This window comes from Phascolarctos cinereus, unplaced genomic scaffold, assembly GCF_003287225.1.
Source record: "Phascolarctos cinereus isolate Bilbo 61053 unplaced genomic scaffold, phaCin_HiC Scaffold_726;HRSCAF=1367, whole genome shotgun sequence".
NCBI lineage: Eukaryota > Metazoa > Chordata > Mammalia > Diprotodontia > Phascolarctidae > Phascolarctos > Phascolarctos cinereus.
The window spans coordinates 373,809,114-373,821,255 of NW_027556098.1; the positions used below are offsets into that span (position 1 = coordinate 373,809,114).

Sequence of the window (12,142 nt, forward strand, 5' to 3'; positions counted from 1 at the left end):
CAAAAAAACCCAAACAGATGGACAGATATGGAGTTGAGTCTAGAGGGGCTTTTTTGAGCCCTTTCTGTGGATGGGGGCATTCCAGGTTCTGGAAGAGCTCTGAGCACAACAGCCCCTGTGCGAAATAGATTGATTGGAAAAGATTAAAGGAGCTCAGGGCTAGGGAGCTGGGCCCATGATCATTTAAAGGGGAAACATATTGAAGTATCAGGGGATATGGAAAGAAAAAGAAAGCAAAGACCTTGGTCTAATGTGCTTGGTAATTGTCCTTCCTAGCCAATTAAGCTATAAACTCCTTGTGAAAAATGTTTGTAACTTTTATGTACTAATGGCTCATAGGATCATAGCTCTGAAACTGGAAGGAACCTCAAAAGACCATGTAGTCCAACCCTCTTGTTTTACAGGTGAGGAAACTGAGGCCTGGAGACATGAAGTGACTTACCAAAGTCACACAGGTTAGTACGTGGCTGGGCTAGGATTTGAAGTCAGGTCTTCTTATTTCAAATCCAGCTTTCCCCCTCTACCCTGATGTTGTCCTGCCTCCCTGTTTTCCATACCTTCTCTCCTGGAGCAGTGGTGGAAAACTCAAGTAGAAATGATTGTACATATAACGATCCCCAACGTTGCCTGTTAACCTAGAAAACTACATATTAACATTATCTATGTTCTATTATATTTTTACTTGTTTTGTTAAGTATTTCCCAATTACATTTTGATACAGTTTGGGCTGCACTTGGGAGTGTTTGTGGCAGGCTGAGTATATGATATTTCTGTCCTAGAATACTGGGAAGATAAGGTTTGAAAAGTAGTCAGATGGTGAGCCTTGAATGCCAGCCAGGGTAAGGAGTCTGGATTTGATCTTCTTAACTCCTGGAGGGAGCAGGAAGAGTAACACACTTTGTGTGTTAGGAAGATTAATCTGTTAGTCCCTGCAGGATGGAGTGGAGAAGATGGGAAGTGGGAAGCAAAGAGCAGACATAAATGCAGACACAGTGTGAAAAAAGAATTTATTCTAGTGAGGGAGGCTGTGTAGAATAGTAGAACAGGCACTAGATTTGGAGGCAGGGGACCTGGGTTTGAATTCTAGCTCTTTTACTCTGAAGTTGTGAAGCCACAGGCAAATCACTTCACCCCGAGCCTCAGTTTCCTCTACAGTGAAATGCTCAAAACTCTTCACTGGCTGACAGTTACCTCAAGAATAAATTACTTGGCATTTAAGGCCCTCTACAACCTGGCTGCAATCTACCTTTCCAGTCTGATTTTATATCGTTCCCCTTCCAGAGCTTTCTGTTCCACCAAGCTACACTGTACTTACAATCTGTTCCCCAAACTCAGCATTTCATCAACATTCTATGTTTGCACAGGCCATCCCCCATGCCTGGCTTCTACTCCCTCTTTAGCTCTGTCTCTCAGAATTCTTCTCTTCCTTTTAAGTGGCACTGCCTTCATGAAGTATTCTTCTATCTTCCTGTCCCTACCCCCAGTTTGTTAGTTCTTTCTCCCACTTGCATTGACTCATATCTGTGTGTGTGTGTGTGTGTGTGTGTTTTGTATTCCCCAGCAGAGTGGATGCTCCACAGGGTGAGGGACTCTACTGCCTTTGTATCCTATCCATAGGTTAGTTACATGTAGTGGGGGCTTAAGAAACATTTGTTGAAGCTAGTTAAATTACATACCACTTACACTATTTACTTATGAGGATGTTGTGAGAAGAGCATTTTGGAAACCTTCAAGTACTATAAAAATAGGAATTATTACTTTCCTCATAGGTCAAATAAAAGGACATAATAATAACTCACATTTTCGTAGTGCTTGAAAAGCATTTTGATCACCACCACTCTGTTAGGTGAGTGGTGCGAGTATTATCTCCATTTTACAGATGAGGAAACTGAGGATCTGAGGGGTTGAGGGACTTGCCCTAATTCCACAGCTGAGGCAGAATTGATAACTCCCATTTGCAAAGCATTTCACAAGCTGCCTGTGATTTGGTGCTCTTATTAGCCCCATTTGACAGAGAAGGAAACTGAGGCTCAGGGGCATTAAATGATTTGATGAATGAACAGCCATAGAGTGTCTAATGGTGGAATTTGAACTTAGGTCTTCCTGACTCAAAGTTCACCACTCTACTTCAGCAATGACATGCAAACTATAAAGTGATATAGAACTAGTCAATCAGTAAGCAATTATTAAATGCTTGCAGTGTGCTAGGCACTGTAGATTCAAAGAAGGGTAACAAACATGGGCCCTGCCCTCAAAGATCTCCAGTATAATAGGGGACATAATATGTAAGCAGCTCTACACATACAAGATACACTGTGAGGGGAAGTCAGGAAAGACTTCTTCCAGAAGGCTGGTGGAGTCTTCGAGGATGCCAGGAGGCTGCAGAGGTCAGGAGCTAGAGCATCCGAGGTATGGCGGACAGTCAGAGACAAGGAGATGGAGCATTGTGGGTAAGGAGCAGCAGCTCGGCCAGGGTGACTGAATCAGAGTGGAGGATGTGGAAGGAGACTGGAAAGTTAGGAAGGGCTCTAAAAGCCAAACAGGATTTTCTGTTTGATCAGGAACTATCTTTTACCTTTCTTTATATCCCCATCCCTTATCATGGTGCCTGATACCGAGGAGGCACTTAAGAAATGCTTCTTGACTGACTGATCCTGGAGACACAGTAATAGAGAATCATTGGAGTTTATCTAGTGGGAGGGTGATGACGTGAGTCCTGTGCTTTAGGAAGATCGTTTGGCCAGCTGAGTGGAAGATGGGCTATCATGGGGATAGAGTTGAGGGAGGGAGGCCAGCCAGCAGGCTATTGTGGTAGACAGGCCAGAGGCACTGAGGGCCTGTACCAGGGTTCTGGCCATGTCAGAGGACAGAAAGTGGGCATTTACTAGAGATATTAGGGGGGTAGAAATGATAAGTCTTGGCAACAGGTTGAACGTGTGCAGTACAGGAGAGTGAGGACGCAAGGATGGCACTGAGGTGGCGAGCCTGGGTGACTGGGGGATGGTGGTTCCCTTGACAGGCATAGGGACTCTGGTGGGTCTTAGGAGGAGAGAGAATGAGTCCTCTCTTAGCCCTGCTGGGTTTGAGATGTGCACAGAGCATCCAGTCGGAGACATCCATTTACAGCTTTAAATTGTTACAACTACAGACAGAAAATGAACGTGTGTGTTCTTTAGCTACGCAAGGATGACTGTCAGACCTGGTGCATGTTATTGTTGTTCAGTTGTGACCTCGTGGACCACAGCACGCCAGTTCTGTCCATGTAGCTTTCTTAGCAGAGATCAAACTGACACCGGTAAAGACCTTAGCTTTAAAAGGCCGAGGTCTTCCCCCGCATCCGGGGCCATCTCCAGCTGTCCTGAGGTGTATCTGGCCACTGGACCCGGAGGGCTCCAGAGGAGAATGTGAGACTGGTGACTCTTCACAGCCCTCCCTCACTTCAGTCCACTTCACTTGCACATCATGGCATCACCTCCCTGATGTCATGGTCCTCTTCCAGAACGGAAGGGCAAACAACAATAACAAGGAAGATGTCAGCAACGAGACTGGAGTGGCTTGCCATTTCCTTCTCCAGTGGATTTGGCATTTTTGTTTTGTTTTGTTTTCTTTGCCAGGCAGTGGGGTTAAGTGCCTTGCCCAGGGTCACACAGCTAGTAAATATCTGAGATTGGATTTGAACTCAGGTCTTCCCGACTGCAGGCTCAGCACTCTCTCCACTGAGCCATCTCGCTGCCCTGCATGTTATTACATAGGCACGTCAGTTGCCCTCTCCACCCCTTCCGTCTTGGCTGTGAAGACTTCTGTCTCTTGTTCACAGATTGGCAAAAGAGAGGGAAGAAAGCCTTGGCATCATGACGTGGGAATAGCATCTTTCATCTGTATCTGAAATGCCATGGTTAGGACAGGTGTGGCACGCTGTAAGGGCCTGCGAGGCCAGAGTCATGGGTCCCATCCCCCTCTGAGCCCAGTAACTGTTTGCTTCTGCCCTGCCCTGCCCTCCCCGGGGCCAGGCATCCAGCTCAGTCAGCACAGCCCACCAGCGTGCCCGGCCCCTGCCGGTGGGTGGGGGTTGGCCTCTTCCTGTACCTAGAAAGGGGTGTTCTGCTTCGCTTTGTTTTGTTTTCAATCCTAGCAGGGGACCACTTTGATGAAGTTCAGTCTGCTTCACCCTGGGGTAAAAGCAAACAGCCCTGCAGATGTTCCCTTTGCCAGAGCCAGATGGAAGGACCTCTCAGCCTATCCATGAGTGTGCTCCTTCCATTGGCAGAGACGATTTTGAGTTGACAGTTTTTCACTTGAGCCCTCCTGTGTCTGGGAGAGAAGAGCAGAGCTTATCAGCTCTAGAGAAAAAGAGAAACGGGGGGAGGGCGTGGTTAAAACTTGAACCCTGAGCTTTTCAGTTTGTGGTTTGGTTTCCTTGTACATGAAATGCATGTTTGAATTCAGGTAACATTTATTGAGATCCTGCTGTGTGCAAGGCACCATTTGGGGCTGCAGAGACACCAATTTAACAGCCTTTATGGAATTGAATGGCCTGCTAGAGGGATCTAACACATACACAAATAAATATAATGCAAGGTAAACTGAGGGAGGCAGCCCTTAAGATGGGGGTGGGGGAGATCCAGGAAAGCTTCACAGAGGAGGCGACATCTCAGCTAAGTCTTGAAGGAAGTCAGAGATTGGGAGAGGCCGAGATGAGGAGGGGAATGTATCCCTGGGGTAGGGGATGGCTTATGAGAATATGTGGAGGCTGGAAGTGGTGAATCCAGTTTGGGAAACAGCTAGTGTTCCAGTTTGGCCAAAACATTGAGTTTTTGAAGGGAAGTAACATGAAATAAAGCTGAAGAGGCAGGGGGGAGCCATATTGTGAAGGATCTTAAACACAAAACTAAGTAGTTTTTATTTTCTCCTAGAGGTAATGGGGAGCTACGGAAGGTTTTTGAGCCTGGGAGTGACCCTGTCCTTGCCTTAGAAATTATTTTGGCAGAGATGTGGAGGACGAAATTAGAGAGACTGGAAGCAAGGAGACCAGTTAGGAGGCTATTGCCGTGTTTGAAATGAGAGGTGGTCAGAGATTGGACTAGGGCAGTGACAGTGCTGGAGAGACAGGGGAAAGGCTCCAAGAGATAGGGGGTTGCTCCTTTTATGGACTCACCATGTTCTAACTTTTGTTTTCTGGCTTTTTTGGTGAGGCAGTTGGGGTTAAGTGACTTGCCCAGGATCACACAGCTAGGAAGTGTCAAGTGTCTGAGGCCAGATTTGAACTCAGGTCCTCCTGACTCCAGGGCCAGTCCTCTGTGCCACCTAGCTGCCCCTTGTTCTAACTTATGTTGCACGTAGTCTGCATGTATGTGTGAGCAAAGAGATTCAGAGACTCGGCACATAGAGAGACCACCCGCCTCCTCCTCCTTCTCTTCTGCCAGAGCAGGCCTCTTCATCTGCTGTCCATGGCAGTGGTTCCTGGGCTGACTTTAGGAACCGGAGTAAACAAGCCCAGGGAGAACTGAGCACTCCCAACATGGAACAGGTAGGAACTCCATAGGTGAAGACAGACGTGAGAATCTTCTAGGGGCCTCTCACGAATGCACAAGGTCCTAATGGACCCGTGCTGAATCTCTGGGCTTGGAGGCCAGCTCTCAGACTTCACCCCCTTCTCCAGAAAAGCTCACCCCGGGTGCCCTCCTTGAGCATTTCTCCTTAGTGTCCTCCCTCCTGCTCTGCTGCTGTGGTGTGTCTCCTCCCTTCTACTCATAGCTGATTCCCTTAGGGCCAGGCTTTCTGCTTTCCAGGGCGATAAGAAGCTGCCTCACTCTACTAATGTGCTAAGTCCACGCCATAAACATTTGTCAAATAACCACCACTGACCCTGAGCTTGAGGCTGGACAGACAAAGATGAAAAAAATGATACAGTCCCTGGCCTCAGGATGCTTATGATCTAATGGGTGTGGGGAAGGAACACAACCTGGACGTAAATGAGTAGGACACAAGCGAGAATGAGATCAGTTCCCAGAAGTCCGGACTGAGAAACTTGAGGAGGAAACAGAGAAGGCTTCGTGAAGGGGATGGCACCTGAGTTAGGCCTTGAAGGAAGGAAGGGACTTCCCTGGATGGAGAGGAGGTCTGTGAAAGTCTGGAGTAAAGGCCCAGAGAAAAAAGAAGACAAGATGAAAGTGGGGGGAGCAGAATAGTCCAGTTTGGGGGGGACAGAGAATTCACAAAGGGGAGGAGTGTGAGGTAAAGCTGAATGGTCCCTGGACCCTGTATGGGGTGGGCCTAGAATGCCAGAACCAGGAGCTCGTGCTAAATTCAGCAAGCAAAAGGGAGCCACCATAAGTAGTTGAGTAGAAAAGGGGCGTGGCTAAGAGATGTGTATGTATTAGTGTGGATGCAGACGGCGATGAGCGTAGAGAGGTTTAAAGGCAAGAAGAGCAGTTGTGATGTTATTATGATAGCCCAGGTAGAAAAAAAGGTAAAAAAATGGAGAAGACTGATTTCTGTAGTGTGTGAAGGTTTACAAAGCTTTCCCACCCGATCCTGAGAGGCAGCCAGTGCCACTATTATTGTCTGTATTTCAGAGATGAGGAAACATAGGTTTAGATAGGTAGCGTGATTTGTCCAAGGTCATTAGACCGGAAACAATCAGAGCTGGCATCTGAACCCTGGTCTCTTGACTCTAAGTTGCTTCCTACATCTTCGCCACTGCATGATCCCACGTAGCAGACCAGTGAGCTCTCAGGCGTGCCCAGAGGCAGTGAGCACGCCGATATGGGCTCAGGTAAGGGAGGGAGAGAAGGCAGGAGAAGTAGGTTGTGCCCACGGGGGAGAGAACTTTAAATATCAGGGTAAGGGATTCTGTAAGAATTTTAGGCTAAGCTGACTGTTTCAGAAGCAGTAGTTTCCCATTCAGACCTTCTTGCCTTTCTTTACTTTGCTTTTTCACCTGCCTCTGTACCTTTTGTCTCAGTCAGAAGACCTCAGTTCCAGGCCTTGTTCTACCACCACTCATTAGAATGGACAAGTCAGGCCCTCCCATGGGCCCCAGTTTCTCCTTTGTAAAATGAGGGGGTCAGATTAGTTGTCTTTGAGGCCCTTTCTAGCTCTGACATGCCACGTTCTAAGCCCTTCCCAATGCTAACGCTCTCAGTTCTGAGCTCTCTTCCAGCTCTGACATTCTATGATTGTTATCTGCCCTCTTCTTATCTGTGCCCTAGTTACTCATCTTTCAAGCTGACGCCCTAACTGTTCTGTGAAACCATTCCTGACTACACACTGATCTTCTCTCCTTTCTGTACTACTCTACTTATGGTTAGGCCTGTAGTTTAATACTTACTTGGCCTGGAATTGTTTCATGCATGTCAATTCTTTATTCTCAGTTGGATTATAAACTTCTTAAGAGTGGGGAAGATATACATATTTCTGAGGTTTGCAACCTCAAAATCATCTTTAATTCTTTCCTTTCCCTCCCTCCTCATATCCAGTCAGGTACTAAGTCTTGTAGATTCTACCTCCCTAACCTCTCCTGCATCCACCCCCTTCTCCCTGCTCAGCACAGCCACTATCTTCATTCAAGCCCTCATCCCTCTTGCCTATACTATTTTAATGGGCTCCTGATTGTTCTTCTCTCTCCAGTTTGTCTGCCATTCAACTACCAAATGAATATTCCTAAAATATAGATCTGACCATGTCACTCTGACCCTCATTTTCTTGATGTAGCTAGTGGCTGCTATTATAGGATTTTTTAAGCAAAAGATTAAGAGCGCAAAGAAATCATACAAATGGGAAAAGGACCCACATGTACAGAAATATTCACGGCAGCTCTTTTTGTGGTGGCGAAGAATTGCAAATTGAGAGGATGCCCATCCATTGGGGAATGGCTGAGTACGTTGTGGTATATGAATGTAATGGAACACTATCGTGCTATAAGAAATGATGAACAGGCTGACTTCAGAAGAACCTGGTAAGACTTACATGAACTGATGCAAAGTGAAGTGAATAGAACCAAGAGAACATTGTGCACAGTAACAGCAACATCTTGCAATGATGAACTTTGGTAGACTTATCTCTTCTTAGCAATGCAAGGATCTAAGACACCTCCAAAACACTCATGATGGAAAACGCTGTCCACATTCAGAAAAAGAACTATGGAGTCTGAATGCAGATCAAAGCATATTCTTTGTTCTCTGTCTCTCTTTTTTAGTTTGTTTCTTCTTTCTTGTGGTTTCTCCCATTGGTTCTAATTCTTCTTTACAACATGACTAGGATGAAAATAGGTTCAATATGAATGTATATGTTGAGCCTATATCAATTTACATGCTGTCTTGTGATGGGGAAAAGGGAGAGATGAGAAAATATGGAACTTAGAATCTTACGGAATTAAATGTTGAAAACTAAAAATAAATTTATTATTAAAAAAAAATGAAGAACAGCTCTAAGATGAATGTGGAGGCTTCCTTGAAGCAGTATGGTGATACTACCATTCACAGATGTGAGCCAGTGGATACCACCCAAAGAACTTTGCAGTGCTGCGGTGTCCAGAGCACCACAGACTGGGAAGCCACTGTCTACTGCACAGAGGGAGGGTTTCCCCCAGATCAGCTGCAGCTTTCACAGCTGTTCTTGGGCTGATAGGAAGGATCTGTAGAAGCAGAAACAGGAGGGCCATTTTGTAGAGTGGCAACTGTTAGCCAGTCAGAAATGAGCATCGTGGCGGGCATTTCCTTTGGGCCTGCTTGTTTCTGATTGGTGTTTGGTGTCTGTCTGGCCTGCTGCCTCTCTGGGTCCACCACAGATAACCAAGATGCGATCATGTAAGCTGGTGGTTGACAGGTCCTTGCCCCTGACCAAGCTGTAGGATGTAATTCTCAGCTCCCTTCCTTGGAAAACACTTCATGGCCTTCCAGATGCAAACTGCTGAAAAGTTGTATTAACAGAATCCAATCCAACTACCTGGCACCTGGAGTCTTCCACCGCTGCCTCCCCACCTTAGCTTTTCACAGCTAGGAGAACTTTAAAACATGTTCAGCTAACACAGGTGGGAAGAGTTCATTATGTTACGGGTAGCAGCTGCCTTCCTTCTGGCCTATGGCTGCCCTTTCTTTCTGGTGGCTCTTTCCCAGTGGTGGGCTCTGCATTCCTGTTGTCCCTTGGTGCGACGTGACCTCGGGATCGTTTGATTATCTAGCGCCCCTCCTCTTTGGTGCTCTCGAGTCTTCTGCTGCTCGGGAAAGCGAGCCCTGTGCCCATCAAAGGCTCTCTTGTTTGACTGTGTGGTTTGCAGCAGGCAGCTGCTGGGCACAGAGCTCACACCTGAAGCTCACGAAGCTTCAGTGGCTCCCTAGTACCTCTAGGATAAAATGCAGGCTCTTCTGTTTGACATTTAAAGTCTTTCACGGTTGGACTCCATGCTACTTTTGCAGGCTGATTGCATGATTGCATCATGATCATTTTGTTCCAAGCAAACTGGCCTATTGGCTCTTCCCCATATTCAGCATTCTGTCTCCCACCTTTGCCAGTGTGTTCTGCATGCCCAGAGGATCTTCCACCTCAAGTGCTTACTCCCCAGGAGGCTTATCTGCATTCCTCTGGCTAGTGCTTGCCCTCGCTCCCCCCTTTTCCTTTGCATTTCCTTTGTATATCTCTGTTTTATGTACTTGCTCGTACACTGTCTTCCCCCAGTCGTTTTTCAGCTCCTTGAGGGAACTGACTGCTTCATTTTGGCATCCTCAGAACCTAGGACAGTCTTTGGCCCAGAAAGCCAGGGACTGCACCTGGGATTTCATCAGTCTCAGCAGCTCTCAGATGAGAAAACTCCCTGAATAATGCCAGTGAGTCTACTACCTTCTCAGCAGTTTATCATCATGGAGAGTTGCCTAGAACACTGAATGACTTAGTGATTTGCTCAGTCACATAACCAGGATTTGTCAGAAGTGAGGACTTGAACGCTAATCTTCTTGACTCCAGAACTGGCTTTCTCCCTTTTAAAACATGCCGCCTCTCACCTGGCACAGCGTGGGTGCTTAATACATTTATTGAGTGATGTCAGATGTGAAATTTAACAAAAAGGTGAATGAGGCAATTCTCCACGCAAGTTGAGTTTATTAATAGGGCACCAGACCTATTAATAAAGGATGGGTGAATGGCGCTGCCTCTGGCCAGAGACCCAGAATTGAAGGTGCAATTCATTTGTATAAGTATGGAACAGAAAAACAACAGAAGTCATATCATTGGTTATGGGATCGACAAAGTCATGGGGTTGAGGAATCATGACTGGTTACATTACCAAAGTGGGCATAACCCACACGTGGGATGAAGACCACCACTACCTCTAAGGAATGCTTCTGTGAATTAACAGGTCCCAGCTTGTCCTGAGGTCACTGATCAGGACCCAGGTATGTAGGCTCACAGGCCCCTGGGGGTAGACAAGACCATCTTTTTAATTGTTAAAGATGGGACAAGGTCAGTTAGTCAAACTTCTCAAGGATAGCACCAAGACCTTGCAGGAAATGCTGAGATCATGTTTTGTGAGGGTATTGAGAACAGTTTTCTAACTAACAGTGATTGTGGGAAAGTTTAAGTCTTTGGCATCTAACTTCAGAGAGAGACTGAACCTTTGAACTCATGAGCTTCTTCGCTCAGAGACAGAGAAGAGGCTAAGGTTTGTTACACAGAATATAGAATATGGTTACAGAATAAAACCACTTAGAGTAAAATCACATCTAAAATGCATGAGCAGCATCTGATTTTGACAGTGAATTCATGGCACGTAAGTGGTGCAGTGGGTAAGTGCTGGGCCTGGTATCAGAAACACCTGAGTTCAAATCCAGCCTCAGACATACTTACTGTGTGACCCTGGGCAAGTCACTTAACCACTGTCTGCCTCATTTTCCTGAGCTATAAGATGAAGGTAATAATAGAACCCGCTTCCCAGGGTTGTAGTGAGGATTAAATAAGTTAATTTTTGTAAGGTACTTTTCAAACCTTAAAGCACTAGATAAGTTCTAGCTATTATTATTATCATTATTATCACTAATAATTACAGCATCTGAAATAATGCTGGGTGAGCATATAGTGGGTACTCTAGTATACAGTAGCGTATAGTATATGCTAGCATATAGTAAATACAGTACAGCATAGTGGAAAGTGATCATTTTAAGGGATGCAGAGGGTTTCTAGCCCCTTTCTCCGTGGCCCTTGCCTGAGCTGTTCTGGCTGAACCAGCGTTGCACAAGTCTCAGAGTCAGACTAGTGGAGGGTAGTCATGATCAACAGGAAACACATAAAGGAAGCCAGCGGCAGGCTGTTCCCTGCAGCCTCTGTTCTTCTGCCCCAGCCATCAGGCTGAGCTGCCTGTATTGTCCTCCTAGGTCTGACCAGGCCATCGAAAGCCATGGGAGTCAGCCCTTCCCTGGGGCTTCCACCTGTCGCTGGCCCCCATCTTGTAGGCTGTGGAGATGTGATGGAAGGCCAGAGTCAACAGGTATGCTGTGATGCCTCAGTCCTGCTTCTGTCCCTTCCTCTGCTGAGAATCCTCTGTTTCTCCATTTCTCCCAACATTTCATGTGATGGTAATTTACTTCTAGTTCCCAAATAGGGAAACTGAGTTTATTCTAGTGATAGAGCCCTGAAGATCAGTCCCCTTAGACTCTTCCCCTTTCCCATTAGAAACATCCTTAGAGAGGGTTAATGGTTGGTTCCCTTGAATAGGTTAGGCTACGGGAAAGACTTGGAAAGGCCTCTAGAGTTCAGGCACCAGGGACCTCTTTCAGGTCCATTAACCCTTCCTGGGGGGAGGGGTTGCAACAGATGTACTAATGAGAGATTTCTCTGATCTCATCTTTAGCTGCTTCTAAAAATGGGAGAACAGATGGATCATGGGTTAGCCTACATAGTGCATCTGTCTTGCTCTTAGGAGTCAGGTTGGCCCCTCTGAGGTCATTGTTGATATACTCTGGCTCCCCATTTCTCCACAGGGGAAGAATATCTTCCCTTCCTCCTTAGTACGATCCTCTCCACCATCCTGTTCTCTATCCCCTCCTCTCTCTCTGCTTCCAGCTTCTTCTTCCTGTTTTATTCTTCTCTTTTCTGTCTCTAAGTTATTTTCCATTCTTTCTCTCATTCTGATTTCTCCCTTACAATGGGCACT

At 46.3% G+C, this 12,142-nt stretch overlaps 1 protein-coding gene across 4 annotated transcripts in view; it reads left to right on the forward strand.

The window, feature by feature from the left end:
• PAFAH2 (platelet activating factor acetylhydrolase 2) overlaps positions 1-12,142 on the forward strand; it is a 37,018-nt gene that overhangs the window by 2,006 nt on the left and 22,870 nt on the right. The window contains exons 2-3 of one of the 4 annotated variants that reach the window (XM_020983170.2): positions 405-455; positions 11,364-11,476. In XM_020983170.2, the coding sequence (XP_020838829.1) occupies positions 11,387-11,476 (90 nt within the window). In that variant the 5' untranslated portion in view covers positions 405-455; positions 11,364-11,386. Of the gene's footprint in view, positions 1-404; positions 456-4,138; positions 4,579-11,363; positions 11,477-12,142 lie in introns of those variants that run through there. The other 3 variants (XM_078145581.1, XM_078145580.1, XM_020983169.2) reach the window with 3 other exon arrangements.